Raw genomic sequence first — 24755 nt, 5'->3', positions numbered from 1 at the left:
TCAATCTTTACCACTATCCAAACTCCAGAACTTTTTCATCATCCCAAACTGAAACTGTGCATATAGGTCATGGTTGGGTACATGATCAGATTTTTCTACTCTGAAGAAATTTTTGATATATCAAATTTCTGAAAAATAACAGATATTTAAAGATCATCCCTAAGTTATTAACAATTGACAATCTGAGGAAGTGTATTATGCCCATAGAACACAACATCACAAAGCAGTTTTACCCTCCACTACCTTGAGTGTAAATGGGACTGTGCATTAAACATTGGTTTTATTTTATCTATGCCTTATCAGTTTGAGACCTCACTCCATTATCAGACATGTTCTCTTCTCATATTGGCAATGCTTCCTTATTCCTCATTATCTTTGTTCTTTATTAAGATTCAGAAATGGTATCAGCATCAGAAACTCCTTTATGTCTCAAAGACAGTATATTCAAGGTATACTGATAGCATTGCCATTGTTTCACTAAGCTCATGATTGTGTCATTGTGTCATTAAGCTCATGCTGTAATCCAGGTGTGCCTCAAAAAAAAAAAAAAATCAAATGAAATAGACCAAATACATAAATAAAAAAATAAATAATAAAAATAATGATCTTCCTACCAAGTTGCACTAAGCTGGGCTTTTGTTTCTGAGTAGAAAATCTTGCTCCCCTATCCATATCTCTTTTGGAAATTTCTGATAGCATACAAAAATCAAATGTGTTAGGGAATAAAAAAAGTCGAGGAAGTGTTCAATTTTTAAAATGACGTTCCTAAGACTAACCAGGTGGTATTTACCTTCCCCTGTTCAAAGAAATCACACTTTGTAGCATTCAGTATTTTGTCATTTGATATTTGAAATGGATAATCTACTTATATTTTTTAACCTTAGCCCTCCTAACTTCTAACTAAATCAGATTAAAAAGTAGGTGAGCATTTGCCATGAATTGGGTGTATTCATCGTGGGGGAAGAAAACTGAGCTACTTATACCTAAATTATAAACAAGATAATACTTTAATTTGCTGAAGAATTTGACAGTAGCTTTAATGACTAAAACATTATAGTTGGCAATAGAAATGCTGTGTATGTTTTTGCAAAGAAATATTTTGGAGAGAACCAGCTCCAGGGTTAGGACATAGACAAGTAGAGGCACATAGTGAAACAGAAGAAATATTGAGACTGAATGTTTAGGCTCTAAAATTTGTATGAACTCTTTTATGTCTCCTGGTAGTCTTAAGACGTCGAAGCAGTTAAAATATTCATGTCCACTTTTACATGCCCCATCAAAATTTTGCTTCTGATACGTGTTCCTGTCTATAATAAATATTTCCCCACTGGTGACCATCAACCCATATATAGTCAAGTACAAAAGAAAATTCAGAAATAGAAATCAGAAAGGTAGTGTTATGTTCTTAGTCATACAGCTAGTTAATAGAGGTAAATAGAGGGATAAAGACTGTAATGCAGTTTCTCTCTACTGCTTTTTTATAACTTTTACTGCTTTTGGAATTAAGAATTACTATTAACCTATATTTAACAGCCAACCAATAAAAATACATTTCTTTTGTATTCTAATAAGGAAGAGAAGAAACATGGAGCTAGTGTAAAGAAGAAAAAGAAAGAGAAAAATATAGGAGTCCCCATTCCTACCAGAAGCAACTCCCAATCCCCAGTTCTTTTCCAGAACACTTACTTTAGTTTCTGGTATATAGTGAGTGCTCAGTAAACATTAGTTTCTGCCACAGCCAAAGTCATTTGCTCACCTGGCCCCTAATTTAATATCTACTCCCTGAGGTTTTTCTACTCACTAGGCCTTCCCCCTGAGACAGGCTGAAAAAGTGTGTACTATCAGCAGCTTCCTCTCCCACTTCACAATTGCCTATATAGGTCATTTATTTCTGGGAATTAGAAATCATATCTCAAATAGTGGAGATGGGCTTAGAGAGGGGTCTAAAGGAACATTTTATTTAGTATTGCTTGCAAATCAGACATATTTCTTATATATACCATCCTAGAATGAAGTCTCTCATTCAACATAACTTGGGCTCTTTGGGGGGAGTAATATTGGTTTTCTGGGAATTAGAAATCATATCTCAAATAGTGGAGATGGGCTTAGAGAGGGGTCTAAAGGAACATTTATTTAGTATTGCTTGCAAATCAGACATATTTCTTATATATACCATCCTAGAATGAAGTCTCTCATTCAACATAACTTGGGCTCTTTGGGGGGGAGTAATATTGGTTTATACCATATATTTCAGTTATACAGACTTACATATCAACATCTATACATTATACTCAACACCAAAAATCTAGTTTCTGTCCATCACCACTTTTTAAGAACCAACTCTCAAGGAAATCTTGGTTGGACTTAGACTTAAACCCTAGCTCTGACACTAGCTGTGTGACTCTGAGAAAATTGTCTGACCTCTCCAAGGCTTGGGTATCACCTTTAGAAAGTAGAAGAGTATCACATTCATGTCTAATTAAGGAAAACGCAGCTTGAGCAGTATTTAGCCATGTAGAATAGCCTCTAAAGAGTAATTTTCCATCATCTATAAGCGTTCTCAGTAGAAAGCCACCTTCCACAAAGCATTCTGTCAACAGATTGAAGATGTTAAACAGATTTTGAAGGAAAAAATGATTGGTAGAACCTAACTAGGTAAAATTTAAGCAGAACAAATATGTGTGTATATTGGGTCTATTTTGGGGCCCAGAAACATTTCTATCTATATAACTATGTCCTGGAGGGTAGAGTTTAACTAGCTTTATGTGAAAAAGAAGTTTGTGTTTTAGTCAAAAGTTAGCATGAGTGAAGCGGGGAGGGGAAGCAAATATTGTTTAAAAATAAGCAATGATGTAAAAAATAATAAAAAATCATCAAAGCAAAATATATATATAAATAAAATAAAAAGTTAGCATAAGTCAACAGAGTCATGTAACCACCCCAAAATGGTAAAATTCTGACTATATTAATAGAAGAGAAATATTCAAAATAAGTATGTCTAACGCTATCGAACTATGGATTTTTAAATGGTTAAGACTAAATTTTATTTCATGGGATATTTTGGGCCACAATTTAAAAAAATGAGATGAAGATATCATTTACTTGTTTGTTGTTATTGTGGCCTGATTAGGATGATTGTGTGTAGACTGCACTTTATGAATGGAAGGATGCAGGCAAACTAGAGAAAAGAAGAAATCATGCTGTATGATGAAACTGGGGTTAATTTACAAAAAGGCTCAAGAAGAAGGGAAGGAATGAAGACCTCATGACTTTCTTAAAATATTGAAGAATTGCCATTTTAGAAGAAGGATTATACTTGTCATGACTTTGAGGAAGCTCTAGGATAGTGGTTCTCTAAGTGTGATCCTTGGACCAACAGCATCAGTGTCATCAAGGAACTTTTAGAAAATATATGTTCTTAGACTTTCTTTCACCCCAGAACTACTGAAACAGAAATTCAGGGATGGGATCCAGTAATCTCTTTGTTTATTTATTCATTCATTCATTCATTCATACATACAAGCACTGGGTACAGTCAGAAGCGCGGGAGGGTGAGAGAATTCACCAGAGCCAGAGTGGGGAGCAGAGCAGGCAGAAGGATGGAAGTACACTGCTGAGGGGAGCAGCGGGCGGCAGGAGAGGTCTGTGCGCCATGTGGGACCCTCCTCCGGTGGCCGGGGAGCAGCCGGGGATCGAACCGGCGCTGCAGAGGCTGCAGGCAGCTTTGCAACCTAGTGCTCAACCGCTGCGCCACCGGGGAGGCCCCCAGTAATTTCTTTTGACAGTCTCCCACTGATTCTATTTGGTACACACTGAAGTTTGAGGTCCCCTACATTAGGAAAACAGATTTCAGATACAAAATTTGGCTACTAAAAAGATAACATTACTTCTCAACCTTTACTGTGCAACAGAATCACTTGGAAATCTTAAAAAAAAATAAAAATAAAATGTGACCAGAATCTCCTAGAGATTTGAGTTAATTGGCTTGTGGTAGAGTCTGGTTTTGTTGTTGTTGCTTTTTTTTTTTTTCTGTTCAATTAGTTCTTTTGTGTGTGTGTGTTTTTGTGTTGTTGCTTTTTGAGGTAACATTTGTTTACATTTTGTTGTTGATATTTTGGAAGTATAGGGTCCCCCTCCTTCAGATGTATTTACCCACAGCTCACCCACCACCAAAGCACTATTAGTCCACCATCGCAGTCCGTTGTACTCTCTCCCCACTTTTCTTGCTCCTCTCCGTTCCCCTCCCGCTTTGTATGTGTTTTAAAAACAACCTAGGTGATTTTAGCGTGCAATTTGGGTTGAGAACTATCTTAGCAGAAGGTTGAACTAGGAGCATTAGGTTGGTTGTTTAAGAGATTACTAGTGGACCTTTTTCTGGGCCTCCCTGGTGGTGCAGGGATTAAAGTCTCTAAACTATCAAGCCATCACCAGCCACTGTGGCATGAGTTTGATCCCAGGCCAGGGAGCTAACCCACATGGCACAGCAGACCTCTCCTGTCTTGCCTACTACTCTCCTCAGCAGTGTATTTCAGTAGATCTGCCTGTTCTGCTCCCCACTTTCTTTGGTGAGTCCTCTCACACACACACACCCCTGCACCTCTGGCCTACACCCCAGTTCTTGTATGCATTAGTAAATAAAAATAAATCTTTAAAAAAAAATAAAAACAGATTCTTAGGCCTCAGCCCTACAAATAGGTTTGTAGTGTCAAGGAATATTTTCTACTCCCTCCCTCCCTCCCTCTTTTCTTTCCTCCATCGCTCCCTCCCTTCTTTTCTGTTAGAGTAAGCATAGTTAACTTGATTAATACCATTCTAGATAACAACACCTTTATATTCAACTTTGTCACCAAATAGATATTGGACAACCATAATGTATAAAGACTGAGTCTGCGCTGTAGGGCATTGATTCCCAACATGGTTGATCATTAGAGTCATTTTTGGTTGGATTTGATCACTCAGATATTTTAATTTAGTATGCATGATTTAGAAAAACTGTGCATATGAGTTTGATGTGAAACCCCAATTAAGAATGGAGGTTTACTCCTGAAATTTTTGAGAGTAGATTTAATTATATTTGAATTGATTAGGACAGCATGCCATTTAAAGAAAGACATATCTTTTTTAAGTACATTTTCATGTGCGTCACCACTCCAATATCTTTCATAATTTTAGATTTTTTTTCTGTTTTAATTTTTATTCTCTATAGTCAGAGTGTCAACACATTCATTATATTATACCCACAAAAAAGTTTGCCGTTGACAAGAAATATAGATGAAGTTATATTGGTTATAAGGTCAAAATTCCACTTACTGAATCAGGAACAGATTTGAGGTGGTGGTATATGAAATAATATATAGATGAAGAATGAAAATGATTCTTTTATCTATATTCCCTAGTGTGATTTACAGTCTCACTTTTCTGTATTTTATTCATAGATACAACTTGGAATAAACAGAAAAAGGCTGAACTTTTTACAGATAATTTTTGTAATGTATGCGGAGTGGTGCTGCAGTTTGAATCACAAAGAATTTCACATTATGAGGTAGGTTAAAATAATGGGAATAGCCTATAAAGTAGGTCTAATTGTAAGCAATAAATGTCATGTTATCTTCTTCGATTCTTAAAGGAATTCTGTGAAGTAAGTGATGTTATTTTTCTTTGATAGATGAGGAGACTTGCTCAAAGCAGTGCAGTAACTTTACCTCTTAAATCTAGGGAATTTGAGTTTAAACTCAGTCTTTTTTACTCCAAAACATGTTTTCTTTACTTCACACCATTCTGCCTCCCTTGTATTCATCAAATCACTATATTCTTCTTGTCCTTGTAGTAAACAAATATGAGGGAGGCATTGTAATGCTTGAATAGGAAACTATTAATGTGAATCAAGATATTATAGAACTCCAGATTCTTCTTTTACAGCAAAAGAAGACTGTAATAACAAAATGAACAAATCTTGCACCAGCTAGCACATGCTTTTAGATACAGAACCTTTCACAGAATTCTGAAGCTGGAGGAGGGGATGTTTAATGTTCTTCCTCCCTTGGTTTATTGATTAGAAAATTCAGACCCAAAGGGATAGTGATTCTCTGTAGCTAGTCATTGGTATGACTAAGCCTAAAAATGATTTCTTCTAATTTCATATCCGATGTTTTTTCCTTTCATTTGGCATCACCTCCCACTTCTGCATCAGATTATGAGCCATTGGATGTCTTTCATATCTGGTATTGGGCTTACCAGAAGTACTAGACAGATTTACTGTGAAGAAATAAAATGCCAGCTCTACTTTTTAAAACACCTCATCCTGTTTCTCCTATTGCTATTCTTATAAACTATTTGGCAACTATTGATATTTCAGTCCTCATGGTGATCAGGAATCAACCACTATAATTACAGATAGACAAACTGTTGGCTACGGGTTGAAAAGACATAGATTCTAGACTTAACTCCATCACTGTTATATAACTCTGGGCAAAGTCACTTTACTTCTCTGAGATTCTTTCTTAAGCCTGCTAAGTCTCTCTTACCGTACTTGTGAGACTCAAATATGTGAGTGTGCCTTGTACATCCCCATACCTCATAGTTCAAGATTAAAGTTAAAGAGACACAATCATGTTTGTCTCTGTGATGATTGTAGTTGGAGTCATTGGAATTTAAATTAAAATAAAAGCTGTTTATGGGATTATGAAGTACTGTTCAGTGTAAAACATACACAAAATATGAAAAGTAAAAATCAATCATATCACTTGCAGGTAACCATCATTTAACTCCCTTTTGCTTATATCATTCCAGCATGCTTTCTGTACATACACAAACTGTCACACACACAAACACATTTACACATTTTTACAAAAGAGAATACTATTCCCTGAATAATACTGTGCTATGTTGTTTTATATTTACTTTTTCATGTTAGAGCATATTCTGGATAATTTGTCCTATCATTGCATCTTTTTCTTTTTCTACAATATTTTAATGGCTAAAAAGCATTGTATTATGTAATGGCATAGCATATTTTTAATTTAAATTTCAGTGCCATCTGTAAGTCTAGTGCTTAAGCTTGCTAAATCATCAAATCAACATTATATATTCCCATATATTTGAAAACATTTCCATACAAGTATTCTATTTAAAAAGGTGATATTTTTCCCCTTCAGTATATAGCTTGGTTAATGCTGTCAGACTATCTCAATATAGTATTTATTGTACATATAAAATATAACAGTACTGCAGAAGTCTCTACATTTGTCATCTAGATATTTTCCCTTTATTTTCTTCTAATACCTTAGCATTTTTACTTCTATCTTAAAATGTTTAATGTGTCTAGTATTGGTTTTCAGATGTTGATAATGGTAGCAGCCTTTTTATTTTTTTAAATACAGATAGCCAAGTGTTTCAGCTCTATTTATTTGACAGTCCATTCTTGCCTTACTGATGTACACAGACATATGTATGTATGTATATATATATTTGTTTTGAGGCTGTTATTCTGTTTTGTTGTGTTGGTCTATTTGCCTGTCTCTATAATAAATTCTCATTACTATAGATTTAAAATAAATCATGATGCCTGGTAAGGAAAATTTATATGATACAAAATCATCATAAAGTTAAAAGACAAGTCATAGTTTGTGTAGTACTTATAACCCATATAATTAACAAAGGAATAGTGTCTAGACTAAGGACTATATATCAGTTGGAACAATAAACTACTCAGTAAAAAATGGGAAAGTAATATGAATGGGCCAGAGAAAAGATAGTTAACTTTACTTGTGATCGTACAAGAAATGTCAATTAAATTGATAATGAGTGATCTTATCAAAACCATCGTGCTGGAAGAAATTAAAATCTGATAGCACTTAATAGTTCAAGAGAATATGTGAATACAGAAACACTCATATATGCTGCATTTGGAAATGTAAACTTCAAAACATCTTTGGAGAGAAATTTTGTAATGCCTATTAAAATTGAAAGTCCTTATACCTCATAAACCAAGAATGTCATTTCTAGGTATCTATTTAAAAAAAAACTTTTAGACATGTGTATTAGGAAATATATTTACATGTGTTCAATGAATAGCTAAAGCTATTTATAATAGCTAAAGAAACAGAACATAACTGCTTCAGTAGGGGATTTGATGAATACCATATGGAATGGAATATTATATACCATCGAATACAAATGAAGTACAACTATATGTATCAATATAGGCAAATTTTAGAAATACAGTTATAAAAATGCTTAAAAAGAATAACAATGGAATTAGTGCATTTTCGTAAATTTTTAAAATGGCAATAGTATATAATACTATTTTATGGGTACATGCTTACATAGTAAAGGATAAAAGGAAGTGATGCAAGCCAACTTAAGATAGTGGTTGCCTGGGAGGGGTGAGGAGAAAGAGATAATGGGCATGAAAAGAATAGGACTGTATTTTAAAAATTTTACCTCTTTTGAAAATGAGATCTGAAAGAAATACAGCAAAATGTTGACAGCTAGATGGTGGGTATAGACCAGCTATATTGTTTCCTGTACCCTTCTGTATGACACATATATTCCACAATTTAAAATTCTATAGAGAAAGTGATTAGTTCATAGTATGTGTTCAGGAACATTAGTTTCCCTTCTCCCTACACCACATTTTGGTTATTCTTTTATAGTTTGTTATACATTTGTTCAAAGATTTCTCTAATATGCTTTACCTAGGAGGATTAATTTCCTCACTTAAAAGAATTAGAGAAGTAGGTAGTACAGGGTTGAAACAACAGCTGAATGACATCATAAGGATCGTAGGCATTTTCTGTCTTTTGATGAATTAGCTTTTGTCCTCAAGATGCCCCCTAGCCCTAGATGATGGATGGAATGCTGACCTTTGCATCTTAATTCAAGAAACAGGAGAGAAGGAGGATAGACAAAGGGCCTACTCCTAGACTTTTAAGGAGGCTTCCCAGAAGTTGCACGCAACACTTTATATTGTAACTTATTGGCCAGAATCCTGTCACATGATTCCATCTTGCCTAAAGTAGGACTGTAAATGCAGTCTTAACTGGGTGCATTGCCCTATATTGTGTAACTAAGGAAGAAGGGATTTGATATTGAGCAGCAACTGGAAGTCTCTGTCAAAACAAGAACCAAAAAGTTAGTGCCCTTTAAATTAAAACATAGTTCTAATTTTAGCTAAGATTTAGACATTTGAAAGCATGTACAATTCTTTCTTTGTACACTAGATCCCTCTATGTGAGATTAAAGATTAGATCACACAAGTGTGACCTCAAATTTAAAGAAGTAAATTTGGGATACTTCTGTTATTGAATAAATAAAGTCATATTGTATGTCTTTTTTCAGAGTGAAAACCATGTTCAAAATGTTAGGTTTTATTTTCAAATGTATGGGGAACAAAATGAAGTGCCTGCTAAGAAAATGAAGATGCATGTTAGGAATTTTCAGGTGAGTGGCCTGTGTTGATGTTCTCATTCTGTACGTGGAATTATTGAATCTTTCTAATAAGATTGTGCTTATTTTAGGTGCATAGGCATGAAGCAAGGGACAGAAACAAATTTTGTGATCTCTGCAACATGATTTTTAGCTCTCCAGTTGTTGCTCATTCTCACTATTTGGGGAAAGTCCATGCTAAAAAGCTGAAGCAATTTATGGAGGAGCACGATCAGGTGTCACCATCAGGATTTCAGCCAACGATGGGTAAGATTACATTCAACTCTAGCTTCAGTGCCCGTTCTCTCTATCATTTTTTCCCCCAACTCTGACATCCTTTTCTTTTTTCTTAAGCTAGAGACCTTAACTTCAGGGCAGTAACTTGATTCTTTTCCTTATGCCCAGTTAATCTCTTTCTGTGTCCTTGTCATTTAATATGGAGATTATAATTGCTACCTGTATTTTAAGAAATGTTATGAGCTCTCCTTTTCAGTTTATTTAATGCAAATAAAAGCAAGTGATTTGCTGTGCTGTTAAAAAGAAACAAGTAATCTGAGCTCTCCAGCTTCTAATCAGATCATTAAATCTTAGCTCCTTCTTACTTCACTTTGGCATCTGTTTCATTTTTCTTCTTCTTCTTCTTTTTTTTTTTTTTTGCTTTAGTACTCTCTAAAAGATTATCTCATATGTGTTCCAACCATTGTCTTCCAACAATGTAGTTATGGTGTAGCATTTCCTAACTGTAACTGTAAGCAAGAAATAAATAAGTTACAGACTCTCCTACCCTGATATCTCATTCTTTTCCACCTATGAATACAAAGAAAATGTACCACCAGCATTCAGTTAGGCTATTGAATGCTTATTTTGTGCTAAATCCCAATGATACAGAGAATTATAAAGCATTACCTCTTTTCCTCTTTCCAGAGTTGTTAGGCTACCAGTGCATATGAGATCTGAACCAAAGCTCTCATCTCTGGCCTGAGGTGGCAGAGTACATCCTGGAAAATTCAATTTGTACTTTGAAAAGTGTGTGTGCTAGAACAAAAAATAAGATGATTAATCCTCTGAAATAAATACCACATTATCACTAGCGTCAATTCTTTAGGAATAAGGTATGCCTGGCATGGAAAATTAATCAACATGAAATTCAAACTCATAGTGTAAGCCTCAGCCAACTTTTTAATATATTGTTTTCCAATAAATGAGACCAGAATTATTTTTAAATTTATACTAGCCTTTCCAATTTTCATATATTTGGTTTTCTTCCCATCAGCCTGATGAGGGACAGAATTAGTGTGCCCTAAAAGAGAAAGAGTCTTGTAAAGCTTTATCTTAAGTCCCCAAAATTCAGTTTGGTCTCGGAGAGGAAAGTAAATGAAAGAGCTCTGAAATAGGTGGAACCGTATAATTTTATAATGCTAAACAACTATATAGATTTTATTTTGATATAAAAAATCACAAATCTGAATTGAATAGATGTCTTACTGTGTTACTTAAGAAATATATCAACTTAGAAGGTGGTACCATCTATTTTTTACTGACAACAATTTCACGAACTATCTTAAGGCAGCGTTAATGCTTTCATTGATTCTTCAGATGAATTAATTAGGCAATGCCTGATGTTGAGCATTCCTTCTTCTATTTTTGTTAGAGAAATTCAATGACAGACTTGTATACTAACTTCCATTCTTACAGAGGAAATTATTTTTAACCTGAGTACCTTTATCCTGCATCCCTGTGTGAAAAAAAAAAGTGTAAAGATAGTGAATTTTTAAAGAATTCTAAATTTTCCTAATATGTGATAATGAATGCAGCTCTAATAGCTGAGCACATGTTGATCACTTCTCATTACAATTATTTCAGCAGGCGTGCCTATTACTACTTCTGCGGAGTCAACTTTTCTGAAGCCCCATGCTGTCAAGCCTCCTCCAGGTGGGATTAAAGACAAGACCATGCCTTCCTCTTCCAGCAGTGATTTGGATTTGAGTAATCCAAACAAGTATTGCCAGCTCTGACCTGCTTCCTTTAATAGTTCATTAATAGTCCAACAACATTGTGTTGGGAAAAAGCACAAAAGAAATGAGCTAGGAAGACATTTGTAGAAAATGTAAGAGAGAAGCCTCTTCCAAAAAAGTCAGATGCAAATGGTAAACAGTAAAAATATCCTAAAACTCTGTCACATGAAATTGACGTTTTACAAAACATACTGGCATATATATAATATATGTACATTAAAATATGTACATATATTATATATATATATAATTTTACTGTTTGATAGTACCCATGAGATCATAGAATTTTAAGTGCATGAAGACTTCAGAGTCCATTTAGTTCTTGTTTGTTGGTTTTCAAGAAAATGAGGCCTATGAAGGTTTAGGTGATCTTTATTAATTACAGAATCAATATCGGTATTCCTATGGTTTCACATTATATCATATGTACATAAGGAACATGTGTCATGTGGTTGTATTGTTTAGTCACTAAGTATGGTTTAAGTGTCTCTTGGGTGCTAAGCTAGTTAATTATGGGAATACAAACAAGGATATACCATTTTCCCTGAAGGAGCAAGCATATAAAACTAGTTGGGTTAATACCATTTCATTGCTAGAGGTTACAGACATAGATCTTTGAGTACATATTTTTGATAACCAAAGGATGAAACATCATGGTTCAGAAAATCTTCATAGAAGAAGTATTTAATTGAGTTTGGCAGAAGTGGAAAGGAGAGAGTGTGAACAAAGGAGCTAAGGTAGAGTGGCAAAATTCAAGCACAGGAAAGATTCTGATCCTGACTGGAGTGATCCACTTGTTCTTCTAACCATATTTTTTTCCATTCCCCCCCCCTCCCCACAGGCATCTTCTCACTACTAGTGTATCCTATTCCCTCTTCATATTCTCTCTTCCTCCTACTCTTTTTCTCTTCCACTTACTGTTATTTTTTAGTTCTTTCTTTACTAGATCTTTCTGCTTCATGTGACAGTGTTCATTACTCCCTCCTTGAAACTATCTTCTTTGTCCTATGTAACTCCTCGTACTCTAGTTCTTCTCCTGTGTTTCTGTTTTCTTTTCTGGTTTCTTTGGGGGAATATTTTTATAATTCATTACCTAAATATGTTCTAATAGTTCTATTCTTGAGCTTATTATACAAACATGATCTAGTCTATTTTCCTAATTTCCTCTCTCACCTGTATGCATATGACTTTTCTGTCAAGCTTTAGACTCATGTATCCAAATGACAGTTGCTATTTCACCTGGATACTCATAACTTTCAAATCTACTCAGTCCTCAGTCATTCAAAATAGAACACAAGGGACTATAGTGACGGTACGTCGGTGATGTTAGGGTGGGAAATTTTTATGGGGAGAAATCAAATATTGTACAAAAATGAACAACAATGTAAGAAATAAAAAAGTTTGATTAAAAAAATAGAAACATAATTAATTGTGACTCCCCCAACACCACCTCCTTCTCTTTCTCTAATAAAGCACCAAAACATGACTGTTTTACCTCCTGAATAATACTGTCTCCTTGTCTTCAGCCCTTTTCTTCCTGTAAAGGCCCTTAAAGTCTTTCCTAGAGCTTTGCTACTAAAGTGTGGTTTGTGGCCAGCATCATAGGCGTCACTTGGAAATTTGTTACAAAAAAGAATCTTAGGCCCCATTACAGGTCTACTGAATCAGAATCTGCATTTTAACAAGATCCCTAGGTGATTTGTATTCACAATATTTTTTGACAAGCATTGTTCTAGAATATTGCCACAACCACTCTCCCAAATATCCCTGCTGTTAGTTTTTGTCTACTCAAATCTGCCTTCCCTTTAACCACTAGAGTGTTTCATCTAAAGTATAAATCTCTCCATGTCATTCCATTGCTTGAAAATTCTTAATTGTTTCTCCATTTTTGAAGGATAAAATCTAAGCTCGATAGCTCTTTACTATCTTCTCCTTGCCTACTTTCTCCAATTTATCGCCTGGAAATACTGCCATAATCTCTACGGGTCAGAACCTGCAAACTGCTCATGGTTTCCCAAGACTGTTAACCCTATTTCTTGTCTCTGTGCCCTTGTTCATGCTGGTATTCTGCCTGGACCCTCTTCATGTCCCTCTCCTCTTGACTAACTCCTACTCATTCTTTGACATGTTATTTCCTATTGCCCTGGAAGCCTTTTTACTTCCTTTAAGACTTCTGTGCTTTCTTTTTTTTTTTTTTTAAAGAAGCAGTGACTTCTTTTTTTTTTTTTTAAAGATTTATCTTTATTTATTTATTTATACAAGCACTGGGTACAGTCAGAAGCGCGGGAGGGCGAGAGAATTCACCAGAGCCAGAGCGGGGAGCAGAGCAGACAGAAGGACCGAAGTACACTGCTGAGGGGAGCAGCAGGCGGCAGGAGAGGTCTGCGCGCCATGCGGGACCCTCCTCCAGTGGCCGGGAAGCAGCCGGGGATCGAACCGGCGCTGCAGAGGCTGCAGGCAGCTTCGCAACCCAGCACTCAACCGCTGCGCCACCGGGGAGGCCCGACTTCTGTGCTTTCTTGCCCTGCATATCTCATTATCTCTCCATTGTTGTTGTTTCCCAGTAGAATGTAAGGTCTTTGAGGGAAGTCACTTCCTCCAGCTCATCTATATTTCCAGTGCTAGTAATAAAAACTGGTAAAGAATAGGCCGGTTTTGGTAGAGATTAGTTAAATATATGAATCAGTGAACTATTAATCTTTATTTATTGAGTGCTTACACTGTGTTTGTACTGTTTCAGTTTCCTATATAATGTGATTTAATATATCCCCAAAAGTTACATAGAGATCTGTGTTTTTTTTCTGAAAATTTGAGGATTATTGGTTTAGGCAGATGTAGAAATAGAAGTGGTAGGACTTCTGAAAGTGGTAGGTGTTCGGTGAAATATCAGACTTCCACTTGCTGGGATGTGGGTAGTAGCTTCTAGATTAGAAGCATTTTTAGGTAAGTTGGAATTGAGTCAGCTGTGAGAATTGTATGTACTGGTTACTTCTGAAGGGAGTTAAGCATTTCAGTTATTAGAATAAGAGGAGGAATTGGTCATAGTTTTCACTTGGCCAGGGAGGGGATGCTTATCAGCATAATTGAATCCAATGATTGAAGTAATTTTACACTAGCTTCTGAAGCTAGATCTCAAAGAACAGATTTTTCAATCTTGCCTTGGTTGGTCCACTTTGAGAACAGAAAACATTTGAAGATTAAAAAATAGATGGAGGGCCTCCCCGGTGGCGCAGCGGTTGAGCGCTGGGTTGCGAAGCTGCCCGCGGCCTCTGCGACCCAGGTTCGATCCCCAGCTGCTCCCCGGCCACCAGAGGAGGGTCCCACATGGCACGCAGACCTCTCCTGCCGCCCGCTGCTCCCCTCAGCAGTGTACTTCGGTCCTTCTGCCTGCTCTGCTCCCCGCTCTGGCTCTGGTGAATTCTCTCACCCTCCCGCACTTCTGACTGTACCCAGTGCATGTATAAACAAACAAACAAACAAACAAATAAATAAATAAATGAAACATGCCTCTATTTAAAAAAAAAAAAGATGGAAAATATAAACTAGCAAATGGGAATTTCAGAGAACAATAACAGCAAAAGTCCATATTATAAGTAAGTGGTAAGACAAAAACAGTTTAACATGTGCCACCTTGGCTACTTCACCCTTTACCCTTTTTCCCTTCTTTCTGCCTCCTTTTCCATCTGCTATTGTTAATATATGTTTCTACTCCATCTAATCTCTGTCTTTTTCTTCATCATTCTCACTGCTTTCTTCATGTCCCTCATCCAGCCCAGATCTATTATTAGCACAGGAATGGCTACCATAATGATATGGAACTAAAGTATGTATGTATTTTTTATTTATTGTATCTGTTTTGTTTCTCTTACTAATTTCTAGCCCCATTATTGCACTTAGATGTCTCACCTTCGCCTGTAACTCAACATATCTAAAATTGAGTTAAGAATCTGTAAAACCAACTTGACCATCCCAAGTTTTCTGTCTTTGCCCGTATTACCACTATGTTCTAATAAGTCACCTACACGTGAATTTTGAGGGCATCTTTGACTACTTAATTCTTTATATCCTATGTATAGAAAGTCTTGTCAAGTCTTCCTACAAATATTTTTCCTTTCTGTATTTCTCCACTACATTTCCACTATCGTAATCTCACACTTTAACGCTGTAGTAACCTTTTATAAGATTTTTCCTATATCTCATTGTTATTCTCTCACTCTTAGTAACAAGATTTCAACCCTGCATCAGTACTTTTACATTGAGGATACTGGGTGATGTTATGGAAAGTTATTTAAGTCTAGAAATTGACTACCTTTACAGAGTCTTGTCATCCAGGACTTTTATTTCTATGTAATCTTTTTCCTTTGCTTTCCCCTTAGCAATCATTTATAAACCCACACTTCCACTGTTTTAACCTCCCCCTTCTCACACCCTTCAACAGTCTTATTTATTATTTCAAGAAAAATTTGGATGCCAAATATGGATTGCCAAGTATTTTGCCTTAAATCATCCCTTAACCCAGAGTTACCCTTTAATTGCTATACTTTCCCTAACCTCTTTAGCCCAGTTTTTTTTTTTTGGAGGGGGCATGAGTTTGCATATTTGTTCTTACTGGTTTCAAAGTTACTTACTCTCCACTCAACTGCCATTCAATGACACACATTCCCCCAGCCTTCCACACCACCACTCCACTGACAGTACTCCTCACAGGTTCATAGTGACCTCTAAATTTCTAAACCCAATGGACATCTTTACTCCATTCACTATTCATTCCTCTTTAAAAATCTCTACTTTCTCAGCTTTTTTGGCATCACTCTCTTCTATTCATTCTTACAACTCTGTCCTTTACTTCCTGGCCTTTTCATAAGTCCCCTCTCCTCTTCCCATCTTGAAGAGTAGCACTGTCCATGATTTTATCATTGTGTTATTCATAGGCCTGCCTATACATACATTGTCCTCAGGACATCTCATCCACTTTTTTTTTTTTTTAAGATTTATTTATTTATTTATTTATACAAACACTGGGTACAGTCAGAAGCGAGGGAGGGTGAGAGAATTCACCAGAGCCAGAGCGGGGAGCAGAGCAGGCAGAAGGATGGAAGTACACTGCTGAGGGGAGCAGCGGGCGGCAGGAGAGGTCTGCGTGCCATGCGGGATCCTCCTTCAGTGGCCGGGAGCAGCCGGGAATTGAACCGGCGCTGCAGAGGCTGCGGGCAGCTTCTCAACCCAGCGCTTAAAGGCTGCGCCACCGGGGAGGCCCTCATCCACTTTTGACTGTTAAATTAATCCCATCCTCTGGCTTCTCCAAAATCTCTCTGACCAATCTTCTGCCTTTCGGACTCCTATTATCTAACTGCCTGTTGGATGCCTTCATATGAAAGTCTCAGTAGATATATCAAGACTCTGTGAGTTAAACTCAGACTCATTATTGTTTACTCAATCACTCTCTAAGACAACATTTCCTTGTGAAGTTCCAGTTTCAATTAATAGGATCACCGTCCACTCACTTGCTAGAATTCTGAGAGTTATTTTGGACTCCTCTAGTCTTCCTTCTCACTTATCTCCCAGTTCAATCAGTCACTAAATTTTTCCAGTTTTAACCCTAAACACTTTGCCAGTTTCCCTGCTCTACTTTGCCCCTAATGTGACCTTTCTATCCCACAGTCTTCTTATCTCTTACCTGATGTAGTATACTTACCTTATGATTGTGGTCTTTTTAACTTCCAGACTTGCTCCTCTCAAATTCATCCTCCATATTGCAGCCAGAGGAGAAATTTCTCTAAAACACACAGTTGACCCTGTCGTCTCTTACTTCAACAACTTCAGGGTTTCCCAACACATAGAATAAAAAAATATAATTTATTTAATTTAACATACGTTTCTCATCTGACATCTTTTCCCCCTTCCCATCTCATCCTTTCATATTTTATTCTGTAATTCCAAATTTTAAGAAATTCTTGTAAACATTTCTGTACTTTTTAAAATACAGAATTTCCTCTGCTTGCAATGCACTTCTCAACTCTTTTCATCAAGTTAACTGTTTTTCATCCTTCCAAGATTAGCTAAGGTATCATCTCTTCCAGCAGCCTTCTTTTTTTGGCTAAGTGCCTCTGCTTCTTTGAACTTCATTACCCCTTAAACATACTTCTGTTACCTTTTTTACCAAATAAGATTGAAATCCTCTGTTCATGTATCTGTTTATTATTTGGACTTGTAAGCAGTCTGCCAACTATATTTCTCTTGGATCCCTAGTATCTAGCATGATGCTTGGTGCTGCATAAATGCTCAGTGTTTATTGGACAGATGATTTGAATTCAACATGTCATGCTCATTTCTGTCTCTCCCATACCTGATAGTGTTGACATCCTCTGGAATGCTGTTATCTGTTTTCCTTATTGTCCAAATGCTTCTTATCCTCCAAGATCTATCATAACTTCCCTTACTGCTCTAGCTTTTGGTACTCTCCCCTTCTTCTGATTTCTCATAGGTTTTAATCATTAGCTTTTGAATCAGTCATAGCCCCTTAGCTGAGTTAGCCTCCTTGAGACAAGGGCTTATATTTTATTCTGCAATATCCTTCTCAGTGCTTTACATGTTAACTAGTACACATTTTTTACCAGTAACATTTGCTAATTGCTTATTGAAAGATGGTGTCTTACAGAGGGGCAAACATAAATTCAGAGATATGTTTGAAGTAACTTGGTCAGTTGTACCACCGATTCTTCAGATATTCAATGAAAATAATGCTATGTCACAAGCTTTTCTAAAAAGATCAAGTGAAATAGCATATACAGTATCCATCACAGAATGGGTCATCAACAAATCTTATTTTTTAAAATATTTTGTTTTCCTGTCATAATTTTAGAAAATGTATATTGTACATTTTCTATTTTTCTTCATAAGCTAAATCCCACATTAAGTTGCATTTTTGCTTACATATAACCCTCAAACTATTTTTCCCATTTAAGATATTAGACCAGTGATTCTCAACCTTGACTACATATTAGAGTCGTGTAAGGAACTTTTGGAAATCCAAATGCTTAAGCTATCCCTTGAATCAATTAAATTAGAATTTTTGGACCTACACATTAGTGTGTTGTTTTTTCTTTCTTAATCCCCAAGTGATTCCAATATAGAGCCAAGATTGAGAAACATAATGTTAGAGTATAGAGATTTATATTTCCCCAACCTATGCTTTCAAAACTAAGACCTTAGTCCATAAAGTTATGAGATAGCACTATGATTATGAGAAAAGTGAACCCTGTGAGTATTAAGTTATAGAAGACTCAGACAGATGCATGATATACAGAAGCTTGAGTTTCTGCATGAAGTCAGAACCAAGGATTCATGGTGGTGCTGAGGACATCAAAGCTGGACAAGACAGGACCAAGAAGCTGACTCAGATAGGAGAATGGAGAGAGTAAAAGACATAATCGAAGCAGGTCCCAAGAGGATATGCCAGGAATTTTGATCTTGCAGCCAATAAACAGGCTTCATATCTTCACAGAAAACATTCTTATATATTACACAATTTTATATATTATTTCCTGAAGTATGTATATCCTAGAAAAAAGATCAAGAATAGCAGTGTATGAAGAAGACAAGGGCTAAGGTAATAGTAATCAGACACTGGTTCCAGAGCTGCCTCTGGATCTTTCACATGTGAGCTGCAGCTTCTGTAACGCCCTATATTCCCTCTATTAGAATATTCTGGAGGAACTGAGGGGAACATTCTATGTAATATACTTTATAAGCACTGAAAAATATGTAAAACCTGTGATAAATGATCTGAATTTATTCTCATAATAAAGACCATTGGCTTGATAATACCATTGCCAGGACAGTGGTGCTTAATGGCTAGACAGGAATGTCCTATAGAATGTTTTCAAAAAAGTAAGAAAGCCTGGTTCCCACACCTATAGGTTCTGATTTAATTGGTCTAATGTGGAACTTAGCATGAATATCTTTAATGTTCCTTATTGTCTGTATGGTTCTAAAGGAAACAGCTTTAAGAACCACTAGACTGGAGGAAACTAGGGTTCCTGCTTATCTTGCATAACTTGGGTGCCCTCAAAGTATAAAGTTTGGTCAAGAGAATTCAGCCTTAATTTCCACACCTGCTAAGTAAGGATAGTATTAATTTCCTGAAAAGGGTTGTTGTGAGAATGCATAGGCCTGGATTTAGCTTTTAGCTTTGCAGGAAGTCCAGAATCTTCAGAGTTGATCAACCTCAAACCAAACCACAAACAAACTTGGAAGATGTTCATAAATGATCAAGGAATTGGACAGGTACTCCCTTAGTGTGAAACAGTGAATCATGTTTTCCTGGGGATCTGTGTTTTTAACTAACACTCCAGGTGATTCTTAGAAAAGTCTAAGAAGCATTGTAGTTAATACACTGTTATTCTACTATTGATTTACAGTAGGAGGAGATATATATATCTTTCCATTTCCCAAAGTGTCTTTTTTTTTAAGTGTATCGATCATCAAAGGTATCAATATGCAAAACCAAATTATAGTCAGAAAGTGACCTGGGAGCATGAAATCAGAGCACATGGAGAGAAGATAATTTTGCAGGAATCATTCATTCAAACTTTGGCATAACCTGCTGAGCTCTCCTCGACCTACAATAGAGTATATGTCAGTAGTGAGTACAGTTCTCAAGTTCAAAGTCAGCATCTTTCTTTCTCCTTGACAGTAGTCTCCTGTAAATTTTTTGAATAATCTTAGCTTGGATAAGGCCAATACACTTGGTAATGATGAATTTCACATCTAAATGATTAAGTTGCTGTTTGATTTAAAACATGACAACCTAGATTATCCCTAAAATCCCTGTAGCCACCAAGTTTATTGCCTGTTTTTTAGGTTGAGATTGTTTTTATATTTGCCTTATAAAATGTATTAATTTGCTTCTTTTGATGAAATAAAAAGTGGGAGGATGATGAGATTAAGAAAATAAATATAATGTACTCCCTACTTCCAATTCTACCCAAGAAGCAGAATAGAGAGGTAGCTGGTATACCAGATACCAGAATAGGTATATCTATTCTGTAGTTCTTCACTCTTTTGAAGTGGTAACTACTAGTTTTGTTTTAGAATTTTGCTTTCAGCTTTTCCCTTGAGAGTGGGGCTCACTGATCCTCTCTCCTATCTAAAATCAGTCTGTGGAAATTACTTTCGGTAAACTAATGCACTACAGTGATTTTCAGGTAAGAGTAAAAAAAATGATTTTATTCATCTTTAATATTTTGGAATGTTTCAGGTTTTGGTTGGGTAGGAAAAATTAGGGTCAAACAAAAGAGGTTGGTTGAGGGATTCAGAGGCAAAGGTTTGTTGAGAATGCTAAATTTGAAGTGGTGCTGCACTTCCACAAAACAACCATCAACAGGCAGATACTGATGTCATAGGACAGAGACCAAGACTAGAGGAGCAATGTGGTATAGTGTAAAGAAATCTGGGCTTTCATTTAAGAACATAGGTTCTGAGAAGCTAGCTGCGTTACTAACGGTCTCTGACTTTGACCAAGTCATTTATACTTTCTGGGCCTTATCTTTAATTTAGGAAAGTTCAAGTAGATGATCTTTAGTAAATTCTTGCCCAGCTATGTGACTCAAAGTATATCCATATTTACCTTCTTAATGTGAACTTTTTTGTTTTTCCAGCATTTAGTACAAGAACCTACGTTTGTCATATTTGTAATATCACCTTTACATCTTTAGAAATGTTTCGGTCTCATATGCAAGGAAGTGAGCATCAAATTAAGTAAGTATTTTTGCCCAAATGCTCCTATAACACCAAATATAAGGAATTCTTTCAAGTGTTCTTGCATATATTTTACAAACTTTCTAGACATTAATTTCCCTATGAGTTGATCCTGGGTGTGGTTTGTGTTATTTGTAACATACTGCATACTAGTAGCATGTCCCTGGGCATTTCTTTAGCTATGATGGTGTAACTGACAGAACTGGTTACCTGGCAGCCCTACTGACCAGACAGCATAGTTCTCCTTTGGAAAGATGCTACAGGATCATTTTCAGGCTAACCATACAAATCCAAACAATCCCTGGAAGGCTAGTTTAGGTCCAGGAATTCAGTGCTCCACTTATTCTTCCAGTGAGGTACAGTGGTTAAGAACAAAGGTCTTGCTGTTAGACAAACCTGGATTGGAATAGCAGAATCCCTCTTTCTACCAAGTAAGTAACATTGGACAGCTCTAATATAAAGTGGTTATTAATGAACTATAATATGTACACGGTGATTTGCTTGGCATGTAGTGGGGTAATGAATGTTTACTTCATTCTGTGCTATTATTTTAAGAAGAGTGAACAGAAAATAGGGGACTAGCTAAGTTGCAGGACAGAGGGGCATTAAGCTATTTTATATTTGATTTGTTGCACTTAAAACCATAGGATTTCTGTCACATTATTTTCTAGCAGAAAATATTTACTATTGAATCTGAATACTTAGGAAATAAATTGTCTGATGCACCAAATTAACATTCATCTAGACCTTTTTTTTTTTTTAAATCTCAGGGTTCCATTACATTCATAGATCTGTACAATGAACTAACTATAATCAGAACTTTAACAACAATGTGGCATTCTAATCAGACCATCTTTAGGGCATTAAATAATATTGGTCCTTTACCACATATCTCAGTATGCCTTATAATTCAAGTACGACAGCAGTATCAGATATGTCTTCTTTTTTCCCTATCCCTTTCATTCTAGACCTGAATAAAAAAAAAATGTGTAAAAATTGTGAGGTACTTGAGAGTTGCCTGACTATCCCTGCAGCTTCTTTGTAACATTATCAAAAAAATCATGATTGGCCTCCCTGGTAGCATAGGGGTTAAAGTCTCAGTGCTGTCAAGCTATTGCCAGCCACTGTGGCATGAGTTCGATCCCCAGCAGAGGAGCTAACCCACATGGCACAGCAGACCTCTCCTGTCTCGCCCACCGCAGTGTATTTCAGTAGATCCACCTGTTCTGTTTCTGGCGAATTCTCTCATCCCCTGCATTTCTGGCCTGGACCTCAGTTCTTGTATGCATAAATGAAATAAAATCTTTTTAAAAATCATGATTAATAGCTTTTATTTTGAGGTAGACTTTAAAATATTTTCAGGGGACTTCCTTCTGGTACAGGGGGTTAAGCACTGCACTATGAAGCAATCCAGAGCCTCTGCAGCATGAGTTTGATCCCCGGCCAGCCAGGGAGAAACCCACATGGCGAGGCAGACCTCTCCTGTCTTGCCTGCTTCTCCCCTCAGCAGTGTATTTCAGTCAGTCTGCCTATTCTGTTCCCTACTCTGTCTCTGGTAGATCCTCTCACTATCCCTTTGCATCTCTGGCCTGTACCCCAGCTGTTATACGCATAAATAAATAAATCTTTAAAAATATTTTCAGCTTTTATTTTCAGACTAATCTTTATGAAAACAGAGAGAGTATTCAGAGTAATTGAGTAACAAGAACTGTCTACTGTCTTCTTTGCAGAGAATCCATTGTTATTAATCTAGTGAAGAATTCAAAGAAGAAACAAGACTTTTACCAAGATGGATGTGCAGATTACATCAGAGTGCAGAAAGCTAGAGGACCAGACCTTAAGACTTTCAGAAAGATGGAGGAGAATTCTTTGGAAACCCATGCATACAGAGAGGTAGTCAATTGTAGACCCAGACATAGAATATATGAACAAAGACTTCCATGTGAGACTTTTCAGACACACCCAGGACCATACAATTTTTCACAAATAGTAGAAAACCAGTTACCTCATTACTTACCAGTTCATTCAAAGAAGACATATGATTCTTTCCAAGATGAACTGGAAGATTACATCAAAGTACAGAAAGCCAGAGGACTAGACCCAAAGATTTGTTTCAGAAAAATAAGAGAGAATTCTGTGGAAACACGTGGGAACAGAGAAGTTGATTCTGGGTCCAGACAAAGAATATTTGAGCAAAGCTCTTCATTTGAGACTTCCCAGTCTTACCAACAACCATATAATATTTTACCAGTGGACAACCAGTTACCTCATTGGTTACCAGCTCATTCAAAGAGGTCAAATGACCCTTTCCAAGATGAATTGGAAGATTATATCAAAGTACAGAAAGCCAGAGGACTAGACCCAAAGACTTGTTTCAGAAAGATAAGTGATAGCTCTGTGGAAAACCATAAGTATAGAGAAATGGTTGATTACAAACCCAGAATGTGTGAGCAAAGATTCCAATCATTTGAGACTTTCCAGATGCACCCAGGAACATACAATATTTCACAAGCAGTGAAAAACCAGTTACCTCAGTGCTTACCAGCTCATGACAGCAAACAGAGACTAGATTCTGTGACCTATTGTCAATTCACCAGAGACTATTATCCAGATAAACCAGTACCCCTGAGCCTTAGTCAGCAAGAAAATAACTCTAGCCCAAACAGTGTAGAATCTGAAGTTTATAAGCACTTCTCGTTAGAAAACAATACCAATCACCATCAAGAAGGTCATAAACACAGACATCAGAAAAGAAGAATGCACCTGGAGGAAGGCGAAGAAAGGCCAGAGAAGGAGCAGTCCAAGCATAAGAGGAAAAGGAATAACGAGGAAACAGATCTACACAAAGACAAGAGCATCCGACAAAGGGAAAAAGAGGGAAATAAATGCAGTGTCAGTTCAGGAAAGCTGAAGCATAGAAAAAAGAAAAAAAGCCATGGTGTAAACTCTGAGAAGGAAGAACGTAAGCACAGGAAAGAGAAAAAGAAATCTGTTGAAGAAAAGACAGAAGAAGAAATGCTTTGGGATGAGTCTATTCTTGGATGTTGACTTTTGATTTTGTTTACCCAAGGATAAATTAAAGAAATAGGTTAATAATATGGATTTAGGGAAACAAGGAAGAAAACAGGAAGTGGATACAGTGAGTGTCAGTTCAGAAAAGCTTGGTCTTTTGTGTACAAATTGAAGTTGAATCAAAAGAAGCAACAAACAAGCCTAATAAACCTATTCTCTGAGAGAGAGCGACATAAGAGAAAGGGGAATGTTTTGAAGAAAAGACTGAAAAGTCAATACTTTAGAATTAGTCTGATCTAGGAATTTGAACTTTTAGTTTCGATTCCTTAAGGTTGAAACTAAAGAAATCAGTTTAGAAAATGTATTTAGACAAAAAACTAGCATGTGATGGAGAAGAGGGCAATACTTAATATCAGTTCAGGAAAGCTTTGTTTCGTGTGTATAAATTGAAAATTAATTGAAGAAACAAAGAAAACATCTAGATTCCGAGAAAGAACAACATAAGAACATAAGAGAAAAGGAAGCATGTCAAACAAAAGGCAG

At 36.4% G+C, this 24755-nt stretch overlaps 1 protein-coding gene across 1 annotated transcript in view; it reads left to right on the top strand.

Moving 5' to 3' along the window:
- The window catches only part of ZMAT1 (zinc finger matrin-type 1), a gene marked incomplete at both ends in the record, with an annotated part of 30429 nt that extends 6181 nt beyond the window's left edge, over positions 1-24248 (top strand). Inside the window, 6 exons of the mRNA XM_084258961.1 lie at positions 5436-5542; positions 9340-9441; positions 9519-9693; positions 11290-11358; positions 21101-21200; positions 22931-24248. Coding sequence (XP_084115087.1) covers positions 5436-5542; positions 9340-9441; positions 9519-9693; positions 11290-11358; positions 21101-21200; positions 22931-24248 — 1871 coding nt within the window. The remainder of the gene's footprint in view (positions 1-5435; positions 5543-9339; positions 9442-9518; positions 9694-11289; positions 11359-21100; positions 21201-22930) is intronic.
- Positions 24249-24755: the final 507 nt, after the last annotated feature.

The sequence above is a fragment of the Talpa europaea genome (assembly GCF_964194135.1).
Source record: "Talpa europaea genome assembly, chromosome: X".
In the NCBI taxonomy this organism is placed as follows: Eukaryota; Metazoa; Chordata; class Mammalia; order Eulipotyphla; family Talpidae; genus Talpa; species Talpa europaea.
This window is presented reverse-complemented; position numbering and strand designations above follow the sequence as displayed.